The following is a 19,973-nucleotide window of genomic DNA, read 5'->3' on the forward strand; positions in this document are numbered from 1 at the left end:
TGTGATCAGTGATATTTGATGTTACTATTGTAATTGTTTGGGGTGCCACACACCACACCCATATGAAACCACAAACTTAATCAGCAAATGCTGTATTTTTACTGCTCTATCCAGCAGCGGTTCCCCTGTCCCTCTCCCTCTCCTTGGGCCTCCCTATTCCCTGAGACACAACAATACGGAAATTAGGCCAATTAATAACTCAACAAGGGTCTCTAAGTATTCAAGTGAAAGGAAGAGTTGCACATCTCTCACTTCAAATCAAAAACTAGAAATTATTACCCTTAGTGAGGAAGGCATATGGAAAGCCAAGATAGGCCTAAAGCTGGGCCTCTTGCACCAAACAGCCAAGCTGGAAACACAAAGGAAGAGTTCTTGAAGGGAATTAAAAGCGCTACTTCAGTGAACACACAAATGATAAGAAAGCGAAACAGCCTTATCGCTGATATGGAGGAAGTCTGAGTGGTCTGGATAGATCAAACCAGAAACAACAAAGCTTCATCCAGAGCAAGGCCCTAACTCTCTTCAGTTCCATGAAGGCTGAAAGCGGTGGGGAAGCTGCAGAAGAAAAACTTGAAGCTTAGCAAAGGTTGATTCATGAGGTTTAAGGAAAGATGCATTCTCAATAACATAAAAGTGCAAGGTGGAGCAGCAGGTGCTGATGTAGAAGCTGCAGGAAGTTATCCAGGAGATCCAGCTGAGATAATTCCTGAAAGTGGCTGCACTAAACAACAGATTTTCAATGTAGGTTAAACAGCCTTCTATTGGAAGAAGATGCCATCCAGGACTTCCATAGTTAGAGAGGGGACGTCAGTGCCTGGCTTCAGAGGACAGGCTGACTCTCCTGTTAGGGGCTAGTGCAGCTGGTGACTTTCAGTTGAAGCCAATGCTCATTTACCATTCCGAAAATCCTAGGGCCCAATGCTACATCTGCTCTGCCTGTGCTCTGTAAATGGACAACAAAGCCTGGATGACAGCACATCTGTTTACAGCATGGTTTACTGACTATTTTAAGCCCACTGTTGTGACTTACTGGGAAAAAAAAAGATTCAAAATATGACTGCTCGTTGACAGTGCACCTGGTGTCAGCCAAGAGCTCTGATGGAGGTGGGCAATGAGACTCATGTTGCTTTCATGCTGCAAACACAACATCCGTCCTGCAGCCTGTGGGTCAAGGAGTAACTGTCAAGCCTTATTGTTTAAGAAATACATTTTGGGGACTTCCCTGGTGGTGCAGTGGATAAGAATCCGCCTGCCAATGCAGGCGACACGGGTTGGATCCCTGGTCCGGGAAGATCCCACATGCCGCGGAGCAACTAAGCCTGTGTGCCACAACTACTGAGCCTGTGCTCTAGAGCCTGCAAGCCACAACTGCTGAGCCCTTTTGCCACAACTACTGAAGCCTGCGTGCCTAGAGCCCATGCTCTGCAACAAAGAGAAGCCACTGCAATGAGAAGCCCGCGCACCGCAGCGAAGAGTAGCCCCCGCTCGCCGCAACTGGAGAAAGCCCGCGCGCAGCAACGAAGACCCAACACAGCCAAAAATAAATAAATAAATTTATGAAAAAAGAAATACATTTCATCAGGCTATAGGTGCCGTAGATTGGTGACTCCTCTGATGGATCTAGGCAAAGTCAATTGAAAACCCTCTGGAAAGGAATCACCATTCTAGATGCCATTAAGAACATTTGTGATTCATGGGAAGAGATCAGAATATCCACCTTAACAGGAGTTTGGAAAAAGTAGATTCCAACCCTCATGGATGACTTCGAGGGGTTCAGGACTCCAGTGGAGGAGGTAACTGCAGATTTGGTGGAGAAAGCAAGAGAAATAGAATTAGAAATGGGGGCCTAAAGATGTGACGGAATTGCTGCAATCTCATGATACAACTTGAAGGATGAGGAGTTGCTTCTTATGGGTGACCAAAGAAAGTGGTTTCTTATTCATAGCACTAGTTACAGTAGTGAAGACATAGAAACAGCCTAAATGTCTATCCACAGATGACTGGATAAAGAAGATGTGGTACACGTATACAATGGAATATCACTCAGCCATAAAAAAAGAATGAAATAATGCCATTCACAGCAACGTGGGTGCACCTAGAGGTTATCATACTAGGTGAAGTAAGCTAGACAAAGACAAATACCATATGATATCACTTGTATGTGGAATCTTAAAAAATAAATAAATAAAAGATACAAATAAACTTATATACAAAACAGAAATAGACTCACAGACATAGAAAACAAACTTATGGTTACCGAAGGGGAAGGGTAGGAGTAAATTAGGAGTTTGGGATCAACATGTACACACTACTACACATAAAACAGATAAACAGTAAGGACTACTGTGGAGCACAGGGAACTCTACTCAATATTTTGTAATAACCTATAAGGGAAAAGGATCTGAAAAAGCATAGATATATGTATATGTGTAACTGAATCACTTTGCTATACACTTGAAACTAACACACGTTGTAAATCAGCTATACTCCAATTAAAAAAATAAAATTTAAAGAAAAAAAGAAAGTGTTTTTTTGCAATGGACTCTACTCCTGGTGAAGATACTGTGAAGGTTATTCAGATGACAACAGAGGGTTTAGAGTATGACATAACTTAGTTGATAAAGCAGGGGCAGGATTTGAGAGGATTGACTCCAGTCTTGAAAGAAGTTCTACTGTGGGTAAAATGGTATCAGCCAGCATCACAGGCTACAGAGAAATCATTCATGAAGGGAAGAGTCAGTCAGTGAGGCAAACGTCACTGCTGTCTTCTTTCAAGACATCGCCACGGCCACCCCAGCCCTCAGCAACCACCATCCTGACCAGCGAGTCGCCAGCAGCATCAAGGCAAGACCCTCCACCAGCAAAAAGATTACAGCTTGCTGAAGGCTCAGATGATGGCTAGCATTTTTAGCAATATTTTTAAATTAAAGTATGTACCTTGTTTTTTAAAGATATGCTATTGCACACTTACTACAGTATAGCGTAAACATAATTTTTATATGTACTGGACAACCAAAAATTTCACATGACTGACTTTATTGCAAGATTCACTTTACTGTGGTGGTCTGGAACTGACCTTGCGGTATCTCTGAGATATGCTTGTATTACAGTGACAATTAAAATGTATTTTTAGGATATTATGAACCGTTTTGTGGTACTGAATATGAAAATGTAGATAAGATTCCTTGAAAAACAAATATTACCAAAACAGAACATCTGAATAGGCCTAATTCTATTAAAGAAATTGCAACCCTTATTTAAAACCTTCCCATAAAGAACACTCTAAACCCAGATGACTCTATTGGTGAACCCTTCCAATTATTTAAGGAGGAAATGACCCCAGTCTTACACAGATTCTCAAAGAAAATAGACAAGGAGAAAACACTTCCCAACTTTCATAACTTTAATTTCAAGACTGGCTGGGTTGTTATAAGGGAAAATTACAGGCCAGTTTCTTGCATGAACACGGATGGAGGAATCCTAAAGTAAATAATACTGAATCTATATAGAAAGTAAGTCTCTATAAATGGTGATACATCATGATTGAGTTGAGCTTATCCCAAGCATTTAGGGTGGTTTTATCATTCAAAACTTGTTCAGTGTAATTCTGCATATTAACAGAAGAAAGAAGGAAATGATAATCTCAGTATACAGGGAAGAAAAGCCTATGATAAAGTTCACACACGAATGAGTAAACGAAGAAACTAATAACAACAAGCCCCTCCTAGTGCACTCTCATGGGCGGGGAAGGAGTTACCTTCACCTGAGGAGCAGAGTCTGCAGGGTCTTGGCCAGAAGCTGTCTCTCTGAAGGCAGGAGCGAAGCAGGGAAACGACTGTCATCAGTGCTAGCCAGAGCGCGAAGGCAGGAAACGAAATAAAAAGTCTAAGGATGGGAAAGAGGAAAGAAAGTTCTCATCTTACAGTTACAGGTGGTGTGATTCTGCACGAACACTGATATGTTTACAGATGATGTCTTGGCTTATGTAATGTTCACCGATAGGCTGTCGGGTTGAGTCGGCCTCACTTCACCTTGGCTCACAGAAACCCCCTCGGTGTGCAGACGCACCTGCTGCCCCCAGGGCCTTACCTCTGCTGTGACCCTTCTTCCCCGCAGGTCGTATCTGACTCCTGTACGGGACGAGGAAGCAGAGTCGTTACGGAAAGCGCGCTCCAGACAAGCTCGGCAGACTCGCAGGTCTACCCAAGTGAGTGTGACCTCCGTGTTTAAGTCCTTTTTTGTCTGTGTGCCTTTCCACTGGAAGTACAATTAAACCGTGATAAAATGTGTGCCTTATTCCAGCCATTATAGTGAAAGCTTTCCTGTTAAATCTTACACTATATAGAATCAAATGAATTCATAGCTCCATACACCCGCTCTCGCTTCTGTTCTTCAGGCGCAGAGCAGGTTTCTCTCCTTCCCTCCCTAAGACTAATCATTCCACGTGTGCTTAAGGCCCACACCTTAATTCCTGCAGGAGAACAGTCTGGCACAATCTCAGAGTGTTAACCATAGAGTTACCACGGGACCCAGCCATGTTGCTCCTGGGTGTGTACTCAAGAGAAATAAAGCAGGCTTCTACAGAAAAGCCCTGCACAGATATTTATAACAGCATTATTCACAGGAGAGACCCAAATTCAGTGTCATCTCTGGCCAGAGTTAACTTGCTGTATAGACCAAGATTACGTGTGGAGTGTGCAGGTTCGCTGGAGGGCTGAGCCCTGGGCTCCCTGCAGCGTCAAGGTCAGAGTTCTGTGGCTGGTGGTGCCCCAGCGAGTGTTGGGCAGTGGGCCCAAGCGGGGTCATTGCACAGACCAAATAAATGAAGCAGCTAACAAAACTGGAAAAAACCCTCACAAATTTCCATTGATTTGGGAATAAAAAGAAATGAAGTCCTGACGCATGCCAATGCTGCAGTGTGGATGAACCTTAAGAAAAAGTTATGCTGCGTCAAAGAAACCTGGCATGATTCCATTTGTATGAACATGTCCAGAATAGGCAAATCCAGAGAAATAGAAAGTGGATTAGTATTTGCTGGGGGCTGGAGAGAGGGAGGAATGGGAAGTGACCACTAAGGGTGTGGGGTTACTTTCCTTCTGGGGTGATGAAATGTCCTGAAATTAGATGGGGATTTTGCACAGCTCTGTGAATATACTAGAAAACAGCCAGTTGTACTCTTTAAAAGGGCGGATCTTATGTGGATTGTGTTTCAATAATGATGTTAGAAAAAAGAGGAGTCCCTCGGGGAAGCTTTGAAGTAAGGAAGATATGATCTACGTTATATCTTGCAAAAGTCGCTGTGCAGAGAACTGCTGCGAGTGGTCTGTGAAGCCTGGAGGCCCGTGGGAAGCTGTTCCTTAGCTGAGCTGGAGATGACACGCATGTGGCAGCAACAGTTGAGGGAGGCTGTGATTGGGCGTCAAGGAGGCAGAGGAGGATGAGCCAGGCAGCAGAACCGAGGAGCAGAGGGCTGAGGGGTCACCCAGGAGATGGTACCCGAGGGAGTGAACGGCAGTCTCCAGTGAAGAGGGGAAGCTCCGCAGCTTCAGATGCTACAGACGCCAAGCAGGAGAGCTGAGGACTGAGAGAGGGACCTATGCGTAGCCCCCGAGTGCCCTTGTGTCGTTCCTGACCCTCCAGGGTCGGGCAGGTGCCGTCCTGGGTAGTCATTGCCACAGCTGTTACTGCTTGTGCTTCATGGTGGTTTGTTTCCCCAGAGGATGTAACCCCCACGAGGGCCAGACAAGCGTTTGTTTTGGTTTGGTTTACTGTGGCAGGCGATACGTAACATACAACTTAATACTCTAGCCACTTTTAAGCATACGATTCATCGGCATTAAATGCATTCATGTCACTGTGCAGTCATCGGCACCACCATCTCCAGAACAGCTTTCGTCTCCCCAAACGGAACCTCTCTACCCATTAAACAGCTCCCTCTCTCCCCACAGCTTCTGGCAACACCGCTCTACTTTTTATCTCTATGACCTTGACTCTAGGTAGCTCATGCGAGTGGAATCACACAGTTTTTGTCTTTTTTGTGACTGGCTCGTTTCACTCAGTGTAATGTGTTCAAGGTTCATCCATGTGGTAGCACATGTCAGAACTGCCTTCCTTTGTAAGGCTGAATAATACTTTGTTGTATGTTTAGACCCCATTTGGTTCATCCATCATCCACTGATGGACACTTAGGTTGCTTCCACCTTTTGGCTGCTGTGAACATCAGTGTGCAAACATCTCATCAGATCCTGCTTTTAGTTCTTTTGGGTATAGACCCAGAAATAGAATAGGCTGGATCATGTGTTTCTGTCTTAATACTTACTTTCCATTACACTCATCTGTTTTCTTATGTCTTTTCCATTAGATTATGGTTCTTGAGTACAGGAATCATTTGATTTGTCTTTGTAGTTCCAGTACTTAAGAACGCAGTAACTTTTTATTAAGAGAATGAGTGAACAAAATAGCTAATAGTTGCCTTCCGGCTTTGGAACTTCCCTCTTCTGAGGACATGAGCATATGACTACTTGAGTTAAGAATCAACTCACTGTCTTCCTAACCCTTTTCCCCCTTGTCCTGCAGATGTCTCCTCATTCTTTCCTTTTTTTCTGTACTACTGCTCCTATGAGCCTGGGGAAAATTTTAATTGGTGGAATGTCTCTGTGTGATTCCTACAGTTACAAAATTATGTTAGAGAAAAGCTAGTTCAGGGCTTGTGGGGTTTTTTTAAAAATTTTTAAAATGGAGGTATAGTTGGTTTACAATATTGTTAGCTTCACGTGTACATCATACTGAATAAAATTTTTTAAGATTATATGCTAGGGCTTCCCTGGTGGCACAGTGGTTGAGAGTCCGCCTGCCGATGCAGGGGACACAGGTTCGTGCCTCGGTCCGGGAAGATCCCACATGCCGCGGAGTGGCTGGGCCCGTGAGCCATGGCCGCTGAGCCTGCGCGTCTGGAGCCTGTGCTTCGCAATGGGAGAGGCCACAGCAGTGAGAGGCCCGCGTACCGCAAAAAAAAAAAAAAAAAGATTATATGCCATTTATAGTTATAAAATATTGGCTGTACTCCCTGTGTTGTAAATATATCCTTGTAGCTTATTTTATGCATAATAAGTTATACCTCTTAATCCCCTGCCCCAGTATTTCCCTCCCCCTTCCCTCTCCCTCTGGCAACCACTGGTTTTTTCTCTATATCTGTGAGTCTGTGTCTTTTTTGTTATATTCACTAGTTGATTTTATTTTTTAGATTCCACATAGAAGTGATGTCTTACAGTATTTGTCCTCTGACTTTTTTCACTCAGCATGATACACTCCAGGTCCATCCATGTTGTTGCAAATGGCAAAATTTCATGCCAGTGGCTAATACTCCATATACGTATGTATGCATATGTGGAGTATGTGTATATATGTGTGTGTGTGTGTGTGTGTCTCACGTCTTCTGTATCCATGCATCTGTTGATAGACAGCTAGATGGCTTCCATATCTTGGCAGTTGTAAATCATGCTGCCGTGAATATTGGGGTGCATGTGTCTTTTCGAATTAGTGTTTTTGGTTTTTTCAGATATATGCCCAGGAGTGGAATTGCTGGATCATACTATTTTTAGTTCTATTTTTAGTTTATTTTAGTTCTATTTCTAGTTTACTGAGGGTCCTCTATACTGTTTTCCACAGTGGCTGCACCAGTGTACACTCCCATCAGCAGTGTACTAGGGTTCCCTTTTCTCTGCATTCTCACCAACATGTGTCATTTATGGTCTTTCTGATGACAGCCATTCTGACAGGTGTGAGGTGACATCTCACTGTGGTTTTGATTTGCATTTCCCTGATGATGAGTGATGTTGAGCATCTTTTCATGTACCTGTTGGCCATCTGTATGTCTTCTTTGGAAAAATGTCTATTCAGGTCTTCAGCCCATTTTTAAATTGGCTTGTTTGTTTTTTTGATATTGAGTTGTATGAGCTGTTTATATATTTTGGAGATTAACCCCTTATTAGTCATATCATTTGCAAATATTTTCTCCCATTCAGTCTTTCCCATTTGTCTTTTCGTTTTGTTGATGGTTTCCTTTACTGTGCAAAAACTTTTAAGTTTCATTAGGTCCCATTTGCTTATTTTTGTTTTTGTTTCCTTGCCGTAGGAGGCAGATCCAAAAAAATATTGCTGTGATTTATGTCAAAGAGTGTTCTGCCGATGTGTTCTCCTAGGAGAAATTCTACTAACTTTGGGTGTCGTTTATTCTTCTTTTTCTGATTCCTTTAGGTTAAGGTTAGGTTGTTTATTTGAGATTTTTCTTGTTTCCTGAGAGGGCTGTATTGCTATAAACGTCCCTCTTAGAATTGCTTTGCAGCATCCCGAAGATCTTGGAACACTGTTTTCATTTCATTTGTCTCCAGGTATATTTTGAATTCTTCTTTGATTTTTTCAGTGATCCATTGGTTGTTTAGTAGCATTTTGTTTGGGCCACACGTGTTTGTGTTCTCTGTGGTTTTTACTCTTGTAGTTGATCTCTAGTCTCATAGCCTTGTGGTTGGAAAAGATGCTTGATATGATTGCAGCCTTCTCAAATGCACTGTGACTTGTTCCATGATATAGCACAGATGTATCCTGGAGAATATGCCTTTGAAAAGAATGTGTATTCTGCTGCTTTTGGATGGAATATTCTCTCTCTGTATTAAGTCCATCTGGTCTGATGTGCCATTTAAGGCCAGAGTTTCCTTACTGATCTTCTGTGTGGATGATCTGCCCATTGATGTAAGTGGGGTGTTAAAGTCCCCTACTATTTTTGTGTTACTGTTGATTTCTCCGTTTATGTCTATTAATATTTGCTTTATTCATTTAGGTGCTCCTATGTTGGGTGCAAATATATTTTCAATTGTTATATCTTCTTGGATTCATCCCTTGATTATTATGTACTGTCCTTCTTTTTCTCTTGTAACAGTCTTTATTTTATTTTATTTTTATTATTTATTTGTTTGTTTGTCTATTTATTTATTTATTTATGGCCGCGTTGGGTCTTCGTTGCTGTGCACAGGCTTCCTCTAGTTGCGGCGAGCGGGGGCTACTCTTCGTTGCAGTGTGTGGGCTTCTCATTGCAGTGGCTTCTCTTATTGTGGAGCTCGGGCTCTAGGCGCATGGGCTTCAGTAGGTGCAACACGTGGGCTCAGTAGTTGCAGCACGCGGGCTCTAGAGCGCAGGCTCGGTAGTTGTGGCACATGGGATTAGTTGCTCCACGGCATGTGGGATCTTCCCAGATCAGGGATCGAACCCACGTCTCCCACACTGGCAGGTGGATTCTAAACCACTGTGCCACCAGGGAAGTCCCAACAGTTTCTATTTTAAAGTCTATTTTCCTGTTATAAGTATTGCTACCCAGCTTTCTTTTCATTTCCATTTGTATGGAATACCTTTTTCCATTCCCTCACTTTCAGTCTGTGTGTGCCTTTAGATCTGAAGTGTGTCTCTTGTAGGCAGCATATATTGGGTGGGCCAAAAAGTTCGTTCGGGTTTTTCCATAACATCTTACAGAAAAACCGAATGAACTTTTTGGCCAGCCCCAATATATGGGTCTTGTTTTTGTATCCTTTCAGCCACTCCATCTTTTGATTGCAGCATTTAATCCATTTCATATAAAGTAGTTATTGATATGTATGTACTTATTGCCATTTTGTTACTGTTTCGGGATTGTTTTTTTAGTCCTTTTTTGTTCCTTTCCTCTTTTGTTCTCTTCCCTTGTGATTTGATGACACTCTTTAGTGTTATGTTTGGATTTCCTTCCCTTTTATGTGTATGTATCTATTATAGATTTTTTGGTTTGTAATTACCATGAAGTTTGCGTATAGCAGTATATGTGTGTGTGTACACACACACACACACACACACACACACACACAAGTCGCTGATCTCTTTAATTTCAAATAACATTTTAATAACCCTGCATTTTTCCTTCTCTCCCCCCATGATTACTGTTTTTGACATCATATTTTATATCCTTTCATTTTGTGTATCCCTTAACTTCTTATTGTGGATATAGTTGATTTTACTACTTTGTCTTTTAACCTTTCTAGGAGGTTTGTACTTGGTTGATTTACTGCCTTTACTGTATATTTGCCTTTACCGATGAGATTTTTCCTTTCATAATTTTCATGTTTCTAGTTGTGATCTTATTTTGTTTTCTTTTTTTTTTTTCCTTTCTTTTGCTTAGAGAAATACCTTTAACATTTCTTATAAAGCTGGTGTGTTGGTGCTGAACTCTTTTAGCTTTTGCTTGTGTGTAAAGCTTTTGCTTTCTCCATCAACTCTGAATGAGAGCCTTGCTGGGTAGAGCATTCTTGGTTGTAGGCTTTTCCTTTTCATCAGTCTAATTATATTGTGCCACTCCCTTCTGGCCTGCAGAGTTTCTGCTGAAAAGTCAGCTGATAGCTTTATGGGAGCTCCCTTGTATATAACATGCTGCTTTTCCCTTGCTGCTTTTAATAGTCTGTCTTTAACTTTTGCCATTTTAATTCCAATATGTCTTGGTGTGGTCCTCTTTGGGTTGATCCTGTTTGGGACTCTGTGCTTCCTGGACCTGGATGTCTGTTTCCCTTCCCAGGTTAGGGAAATTTTCAACTGTTATGTCTTCAAATATGTTCTGTGACCCTTTCTCTCTCTCTCTTCTCCTTTTGGGACCTCTGTGATGTGACTGTTAGTGCATTTGATGTCATCGTAGAGGTCTCTTAAAGTGTCCTCGTTTATTTATATGTATATATTTTTTCTGTTCGGTGCCAGTGATCTCCACTGTTCTGTCTTCCAGCTCACTGGTCTGTTCCTCTGTATCATTTAGTGTACTGTTGATTCCTTCTAGTGCATTTTTCATTTCGGTTATTGTATTCTTCGTCTCTGTTTGGTTGTTCTGTGTATTGTCCAACTCTTTGTTAAAAACTTACAACTTCTCACTCTGTTCATTCTTTCCTAAGTTCTTTGATCATCTTTACGATCATAACCTTGAACTTTTTCTCAGGTAGATTGCCTGTCTCCACTTCACTTAGTTGTTCTTCTGCGGTTTTATCTTGTTCTTTCATTTGGAACGTGTTCTTCTGTCGCCTCATTTTGCCTAACTTGCTGTTTATAACATTGTGTTTCCACGTATCTGGTAGGTTGGTTACATTTCTTGACCTTGGGGAAGTGGCCTTCTGTAGGAGGCGTCCTATACGTCCCAGCAGTGCACTCCTCTCTGGTCAGCAGAGCTGTGTGCTCTAGGGGTGCCCCCTCTGTGGGCTGCGTGGGTCATTCTGTTGTGGTGGGCTGACTGTGTGGGTGGGCTGGTTGGTTGCCAGGCCCTGCCTTGTGTGGAGGCTGCTGGTTGCCGTGACCAGGTCATGAGGTGGCCGACTGTGGAGCCCAGGGGGGCCCCAGGGCTAGTGCTGGCTCGCTGGGAGTAGAGTCAGTGGGGCTGTGGCCCGCCCTCTTCACTGGTGAGTGAAGCTACGTCCTGGGGCTAGCGCTGGCCTGCTGGTGGGCAGAGCCGGGTCCTGTGGGTCTGGCTGCAGGGCCCCAGGGTCCAGAGCTGGTGTCAGACTGCTGATCGTTGGGGCTGGCTCGTGATACAGCTAGCTGTGGGGTCCAGTGTGTTCTGAAGCTTGTGTTGGCCTGCTGGTGGGCAGGGCTGGGGCCCAGCTGGCCCCAGGGCTGGTGCTGACCTGCTGGTGGATGGACTGGGTCCTCCCACGGCAGGCTGTGGGCTGTGATTGTCCTGGGGCTGGTGTCCACCCATTGGTGTGGTGTCCACCCATTGGCGTGTGAGGCTGGTCTGAAGGCTAGAGGAGGCTTACTGGTGGGCAGGGCCAGGACCCAGGGGTTTCTGGGGCTGGTGTCTGCCCACTGGTCGGTGGAGCTGGGTCCCAGGGTCTCTGGCTATAGGTCTCTGGTGGTCCCGGGTCTAGTGTCTGTGCACTGGTGTGTGGGGCTGGGTCCTGGGCCCTCTGGTGGGCAGGGCTGTGTCCAGGGGGTCATAAGGCAGCCTGTCTGCTGGTGGGTGGGCCTGTGTCCCTGCCTAGTTAGTTGCTTGGCCTGAGGCCGTCCCATTCCTGGTGCCTGTGTTCTGCTGGCTATGAGCGGGGCTGGGTCCTGAGGGTAATAAGCTAGAGGGAGGACTCCACGATGGTGCCTGCCTGCACCAGTGTCCTTGCGGTTGAACCAGCTCCCCAGAGTGGCTGCTGACAGCGTCTGTGTCCCCAACATCACAGGCCTACCTCTCCGGGAGACTCTCCAAGATCAGCAGGTGGGTCTGACCCAGGCTCCTTTGAAATTACTGCTTCTGCCCTGGGTTGTGGAGCACGTGAGATTTTGTGTGTGCCCTGTAAGAGTGGGGTCTCTATCCCCACACAGCCCTCTGGGACTCCTGAAAGGAAGCCCTGCTGGCCTTCAAACCCAGATGTTCTGGGGGCTTGTCTCCCCCAGGCTGGGGCTCAGAGCAGCCCACTCGCTCCTGGGGGAGAACCTCCACAGCGTTTGCGGGTCGCCCCTCTTACCCGTCTTGTGGTGGTTCTTTCGGTACGTCTGTAGCTGTAGACGATCTCTTCTGGTCGGGCCTGGGCAGCAGTTGTTCTGTGCATAGTTATCCTGGTGCCCTGGGAAAAGGCGAGCTCAGGGTCTTCCTGCTCTGGCATCTTGGCGGCTCCCTCAGGGTCGGTTTTGTGTTTGTTTGTGTGGGTTTGGTTTTTGGTTTTGGTGGTGGTTCTAGCCTGGCTCTGAATTGTCACCATTTTGAGCCTGGTTCTTCTTTCTGTGCGTAAACTTAAGTTTTCCTTGTATCTGCTGGACAGTCTCTGTTGGTGGCTGCATGCTCTTGGGGGGTCGGGAGCGTCCAGGTGGAGATGTGAGAACCATGGGTGTGGAAGCAGCGGGCGGGCATCAGTGCTGCCCTGTTTCTGGAACTCAAGCAGGAAACGCTCAAGTATTGTGTTTGAAGTGTATCTAGGCTCAGGCCTGGGGCCTCTGCGTACTGAGGTGTTTGTTTTCAGCGTATATTGCTTGAAGCGGCCTCACACATTTCGGGAGCTTCATTTGGAATTCGGTACCATTAGATCTTTACGGAGTTTCCCTGCTCATTCACAGGGCGTTATTCCATGGTTAGGGTGAAACCTCTCTGACCTTGTGGTATTTTCCCAGGGTGTAACCCTGACGGATCTCCAGGAAGCAGAAAGGACGTTCAGCCGGTCGAGGGCAGAGCGTCAGGCTCAGGAACAGCCCAGCCCGAAGCCCGTGGGCCCCAGAGGGCTCGACGGCAGCACCCAGAAGCATGAGCCCCTGGCAGCCCCTGCAGAGGAAGCTGGGGAGAGCCGCCAGCCCTGGGACCAGGGTCTGGAGGATCAGGTGAGCTCTCTGTGCTGAAAGCAGGTGACTGGGGGAGTCTCTTCCCCACTGATAATTCCAGAACTGTCCTACTCTGCAGGGGACGCCTCATAGAACACGCTATTTACGTCCATCTTTAGTTGGCAGACCTGTGTAACTGAAAGAATTCAGAGATGTTAGTCCTTAAGTGATCAATTTTTTCCTCTGGGAGTTAACTAATGCGCTTTTTTCCAGTTTTATTGAGATGTAATGGACATGTAATGTTACAACATGATTTGATGTGTGTACACGTTGTGAAATGATTACCACCATACTTTTGGTTAACTAAATGTGTCTTTCTATTCTGAAAAGAGAGATCTTGGTATAAAAAAAATGCAAATAGAAGTATAAGCATTTATTATTTAGTTTATGCCAGGCACAATTTTAACAATTTCAATATGTGTATTAAATTGTTTAATCCTCACAACAACGCTCTGAGGTAAGTATTATTATTCCTTCTTAAAATATGAGTCAGTGGAGTGACAGGTTAAGTAACCTGCCCAGCATTTTGCACGGCTAGGAAGAGGTCAAGGACTTCCCTGGCGGTCCAGTGGTTAGGAATTGGCGCCTTCACTGCTGGCCACCCAGGTTCGATACCTCGTCGGGGAACTAAGATCCCACAAGCCACGCGACGAAAATAATAATAATATTGATTTGTGTGTGTGTCTGCCTATCTGTGTATGTTCTGGTGTTAGACTATTTGGGTTCAAACCGCAGTATGCTTACTAACTAGCTGTATGGCTTTGGGTAATTTATTTAACCTTGTTTTACGTAGTTTCCTAATTTGTAAAAACAGAGCTTATAATAGAGGGTACTCCTTGTGAGGTAATACGTGTATAGTGCTTGACACATTAAGTGTTCAGCAAATCTTTACTACTACGATGATGATGATGTACTTTTTTTTCATTCTTTTTTTTTTTTTGCATCTTTATTGGAGAATTGCTTTACAATGGTGTGTTAGTTTCTGCTTTATAACAAAGTGAATCAGTTATACATATACATATGTTCCCATATCTCTTCCCTCTTGCATCTCCCTCCTTCCCACCCTCCCTATCCCACCCCTCTAGGTGGTCACAAAGCACTGAGCTGATCTCCCTGTGCTATGCGGCTGCTTCCCACTAGCTATCTATTTTACGTTTGGTAGTGTGTATATGTCCATGCCACTCTCTCGCTTTGTCACAGCTTACCCTTCCCCCTCCCCATATCCTCAAGTCCATTATCTAGTAGGTCTGTGTCTTTATTCCTGTCTTACCCCTAGGTTCTTCATGACATTTTTTTTTTAGATTCCATATATATGTGTTAGCATACGGTATTTGTCTTTCTCTTTCTGACTTACTTCACTCTGTATGACAGACTCTCGGTCCATCCACCTCACTACAAATAACTCAATTTCGTTTCCTTTTATGGCTGAGTAATATTCCATTGTATATATGTGCCACATCTTCTTTATCCATTCATCTGTTGATGGACACTTAGGTTGCTTCCATGTCCTGGCTATTGTAAATAGAGCTGCAATGAACATTGTGGTACATGACTCTTTTTGAATTATGGTTTTCTCAGGGTATATGCCCAGTAGTGGGATTGCTGGGTCATATGGTCGTTCTATTTGTAGTTTTTTAAGGAACCTCCATACTGTTCTCTATAGTGGCTGTACCAATTTACATTCCCACCAACAGTGCAAGAGGGTTCCCTTTTCTCCACACCCTCTCCAGCATTTAGTGTTTGTAGATTTTTTGATGATGGCCATTCTGACTGGTGTGAGATGATATCTCATTGTAGTTTTGATTTGCATTTCTCTAATGATTAATGATGTTGAGCATTCTTTCATGTGTTTGTTGGCAATCTGTATGTCTTCTTTGGAGAAATGTCTATTTAGGTCTTCTGCCCATTTTTGGATTGGGTTGTTTGCTTTTTTGTTATTGAGTTGCATGAGCTGCTTGTAAATTTTGGAGATTAATCCTTTGTCAGTTGCTTCATTTGCAAATATTTTCTCCCATTCTGAGGGTTGTCTTTTGGTCTTGTTTATGGTTTCCTTTGCTGTGCAAAAGCTTTTAAGTTTCATTAGGTCCCATTTGTTTATTTTAGCCTTCAAATTCCTCTTTTCTCTCTCCCTTTTCAACCAAATATATACGTATATGTAATAACCATTTAGGCAGTTGGGTGAACGCTTATTTTGACTTTTAATTTGATGGTACAGTATTATAAAATAAAAGATTTTACTAGAAAAAGAAAGCAGAGGTGGAGCAAGGCGTTGGCTCCGCAGCTTGCCCTCCTCACCACTAGTACGTTGTTCTACAAACTTCTGCAGACCCAAGCACTCACAGAGCACCCTTATTCTCGGCCACAAGCTGTCACTTTGGAGTAGACGTTTTGATTTACGGTCCATTTCTCAATTGCAGTTGGTAGTCAGAGTTATAGGGTTATATTTAAGGTGATTGTAACTCCTGGTTTACCTAAGATTGTTCCAGTGACAGCTTTTATCTCTGGGTAATTATCAGTACTGTTCCTTTTCACTCTCAGAAATGTCCTAGCTGGGATGATAAACTTTATGGTCAACATAATTACAGGAGAAGAAAGTCTTCTTGCTCTAACTTTGAATGGCTAGGCTGCATAAACTAACTGAGGTTCTGTTGTTCGTTTCATTTGTTTTATCGGCTATTTTTTGAGTGCTTATTACATACTAGAGACCGTTGTAAGCACATAACATACATTCTCATTTAATCCTCACAGCCCTCTCTGAGGAAGATATTATTATCCCTGTTTTATACATGAGGAAGCAGAGATAGAAACTCAAGTCACGTACTTCAGGTCACACAGTTCCTTCAAGCTGGAATTGGAGCCACGTTCTCTCAGACTCCCAAGCTGACTATATTTTATTGCTTCTGTCTCTATAATTTATAAACAAATTTATACAATCTCTGCATGTAGTAAGAATTTCTTTATCTCTGCATGTTCAACAAGCCACATTAAGGTTTATTGTCAAGCTGTGTCTGTCCTAACTCTCAAGGAAAAAAAAAGTTCAAAAGGGAAAGTGGGAATTTTTTTTTTTAATTTTTATTTATTTGGGGTTTGGGGGTGTGGCATGCGGGATCTTAGTTCCCCAACTAGGGGTCAAACCTGTGCCCGCTGCAGTAGAAGCACGTGGTCTTAACCGCTGGCCCGCCAGGGAAGTCTCAGAAAGCGGGAATTTTTCAGAAGTGTCAGTAAGCCTAGTGATGGCAAGTTGGTAGAACGCTCAGATTTGGTCTGTCTTCAGATAACTCCTGCATTGTTTCTTCACATTCCTGAGCTTCTTCGTTTCCTACGTAAACCTTACCTTTCAGTGCGCCATCTTAAAAAGGCCATCATCCTTCCTATTTGCGGTGCACAATCAAAGGAATTTTTATAACCAAGGTTGGTGCCCCCTAGTGCCCTTTGATCAGTTTAGGAAGAGCTGTCCTGGACTGCTGTCAGCCTGTAGCATCTTCAGAGCAGGCGTCTAGAACTCTTCCCTATCTGGCTAATTACTTATAGGCCTCTTGATATAGAAAAGCCCATTTTTAATAAACGTGCTGTCCTTACCCTTTGGTTAGACTTGACCTCTGACATCTCATCATGTGGATTGTTCCAGCCTGTGTATCGTCGCCTGAGGATTCCGGCTCAACCAGACAAACCCATGACACCAGTGTCACCTCCTGCCCCGAGACCCTCCCTCTACACCAGTTCCTACCTGCTCCGGACGGGTAGGTCTTCAGCCCCTGATTCAGAGAGTTCAGAGCCCCCCGCCAGCCCTGCAGGGGCAAAGGAAATGGACAAAAACGGTAGGTCGAGCTTCAGAAACCGCACCCTCCTCCAGTGCACGTGCCCCAGGTTCTTAAGATCCATGCTTTGTTTTCTCTCTGACCAGAGGGCGAAGAAGCAGATTTGGGTGATCAGTCGTCTAACAGGCTGTCCATTCGTGAGAGGAGGCGGCCCAAGGAGCGACGAAGAGGCACAGGCATCAACTTCTGGACGAAGGATGTAAGTGGGCTGTCTGTGCTGGGACATCTCGCGTTACGCTGTGCTGCCCGCCGTCCTGCGTGTCGGGCTCAAAAGGAAGAGTTCCACACGGGGCCCTGAATCGTGCAGATTGTCAGGAGGCATCCCTGAGAAAGAGCAGCCGAAGAAAGACTCCACTAGTGTGGGACTCATTAGGAATGTTCTGGCTGGGACGCCCAGGGCCTAGGACAGTGCCGAGCACACGGAGGCAGGCAGCAAATAAGCGGTGAATTTACAGCAGCCGTGCAAACAAATATAACAAGTGCGTAAGCCGCTCAGACTTAGCAGCCCCCAGCGGCCCCTGAGAGTCCCGTGGTGAGTCAGCAGTACCTCAGCGTCGTGTGTGTGCAGGTGCTAACCAAGTATTTCAGGGGCACTGCCAGAATCTCGAGCATTTCAGAATTTCGTCTGACTCAGGTTTACTCTTTTGGAGAAAAAAAGGAACAAGTGCTATAAAACAGCTTGACTTTGGCTTTTAAATGAAGACGGGGCTGCTGTGCCTCCTGATGACGAGCACACACTCAGTTCTTTCCTTCCCCTCTGGTCTGTACCCTGCTCACTCAGCCTTGTCACTGGCATTTAACAGTCAGGTGGCCAAGGTCAGGTCCCTGGTCACTAGTGACTCATTTGGAATTAGATGGACCATTCAGTGAGACAAGAAATGAGACAATGATGGTCGCCTGTTAGAGACTACTAGGCGAAAGTGTTTGATTATTATAGGACCAAATGGGCTGACAGCTACTGACAAAGCCCAAGTGAGGTCCGTCTGTCTTAAAGATTCTCCTTTTCCTGCCAGGTTCATTGGGCTCTTTGACAGCAAGTGGTGCTCCTGAGCTGCTGCTAAAAGCATCAGTGACAGTGCCCTTGGCCGTCAGCCCTCACTGCCCAGGTGCATAATTGATGGGGCTGACCTTGTTGCCTCCAGGGATGCCTGTGACCGTGATCCTCTTGTCTTTTTTCTTTCTCCCTTTCCAGGAAGATGAAACTGATGTCTCGGAAGAGGTGAAAGCAGCGTGGGTAAGCAACCAGCAGTGAGGCTGCCACCGTGGGGCTCAGCGTCCCCGTAGGGCTCATCCCTGCTCGCGTGCACACAGTTAACAGAAGGAAGAGCAGGCTCTGTGCAGACTTGGGTCCAGGGAGAGTTTGGAGGTGGACGCTCCTCTGCAAGATGGGACGGGTGCTCGCTGGTATACTGTTTTCTTTCCTTTTTCTTTAAATTTGTTTATTTATTTTATTTTTGGCCGCGTTGGGTCTTCGTTGCTGTGCGCAGGCTTTCTCTAGTTGCGGCGAGCGGGGGCTACTCTTCGTTGCAGTGTGCAAGCTTCTCATTGAGGTGGCTTCTCTTGTTGTGGAGCACAGGCTCTAGGTGCACGGGCTTCAGTAGTTGTGGCACGCGGGCTCAGTAGTTGTGGCTCGTGGGCTCTAGAGCGCAGGCTCAATAGCTGTGGTGCATGGGCTCAATTGTCCCATGGCATGTGGGATCTTCCTGGACCAGGGATGGAACCCGTGTCCCCTGCGTTGGCAGGCAGATTCTTAACCACTGCGCCACCAGGGAAGTCCCCCGTTTTCTTAAATGGTGTAACAATGCCCATGTTCTTGAACGAGTTTCCTGCATTTTTCAGTGCCTCCTGCCAGGTTCTAACACAGTTCGGACTCTTTTTCTCTGTTGTGCTATTGGATGGTATAAAGTACTTTGAAATCTTGGGAAGAAAAGTGAAGAGTGATACTGTTTCTTATGAATCTACATCCTCTCCACGCTAACAGAGAGAAACACAAGAGTGAATAGTGTAAACAGTCCAGAAATCGCTTACATTTGACTTTGAAATAAGGTTTAGCTCCTTGGCTCTTGTGTAACCAGACCCCTTAAGGCCTGGCACCCAGCTCTTCTCTGCTGTGGGCACCCCAGGCCAGCTTTCCTGAAGCTCCAGGTTCCTGTAAGCCACTCACATGTGATAGAAAGTTAATGCTTTTCTAGTACCATTAGTACCATTTTTCTTTGGTTTTTGTTTTGTTTCGTTTTTGTTTGTTTATTTGGCCTCACTACACAGGTTGCAGGATCTTAGTTCCCTGACCAGGGATCAAACCGGGCCACGGCAGTGAAAGCGCCGAGTTGTAACCACTGGACCACCAGGGAAGTCCCTAGTACCATTTTTCAAGAAGGAAGGGGTTTGGTTTTGACTAAATGAATTGAGACTCCATGTACATTTCTATTGGGAATTATGTAAGAAGATGGCCTTTTTTCTACCCTACAGTTATGTGACAGTATGTTCTCAGAATATGTTTAATAACTCATACTGAAAATGAAAACTAATTTGTTTTTAGCAGAGGAAGTAGAAATTCTATATTATGTCATTGACCCTCCTGTATTTTGGTCGAGATCCTAAACAGTCAGCAGGGGCCTCCAGAAAGCAGTGCCTATGGTGGCGTGGTGAGAGCTGCCTGCATGCAGCAGCCGGGGCTGCCTCACGGGGAGGAGTGGACGTTGGCTGCAGATGCCGCGTGGAGGCTCCCCGGGGCAGGGGGGGTGTGCACACGACAGTGACTTCATTCCACAGGGGCTTGGGGAGGCTTCAGGGGATGAAGAGTGA

General features: G+C 45.0%; 1 protein-coding gene across 22 annotated transcripts in view; it reads left to right on the forward strand.

The window, feature by feature from the left end:
• PPP1R12B (protein phosphatase 1 regulatory subunit 12B) overlaps nt 1–19,973 on the forward strand; it is a 208,429-nt gene that overhangs the window by 101,645 nt on the left and 86,811 nt on the right. For 20 of the 22 annotated variants that reach the window (XM_067729930.1, XM_067729932.1, XM_067729916.1 and 17 more), the window contains 5 exons: nt 4,117–4,207; nt 13,147–13,350; nt 16,979–17,168; nt 17,255–17,367; nt 18,361–18,402. In XM_067729930.1, coding sequence (XP_067586031.1) covers nt 4,117–4,207; nt 13,147–13,350; nt 16,979–17,168; nt 17,255–17,367; nt 18,361–18,402 — 640 coding nt within the window. Of the gene's footprint in view, nt 1–4,116; nt 4,208–13,146; nt 13,351–16,940; nt 17,169–17,254; nt 17,368–18,360; nt 18,403–19,973 lie in introns of those variants that run through there. The other 2 variants (XM_067729929.1, XM_067729937.1) reach the window with 2 other exon arrangements.

This window comes from Pseudorca crassidens, chromosome 2 (assembly GCF_039906515.1).
Source record: "Pseudorca crassidens isolate mPseCra1 chromosome 2, mPseCra1.hap1, whole genome shotgun sequence".
Lineage (NCBI taxonomy): Eukaryota > Metazoa > Chordata > Mammalia > Artiodactyla > Delphinidae > Pseudorca > Pseudorca crassidens.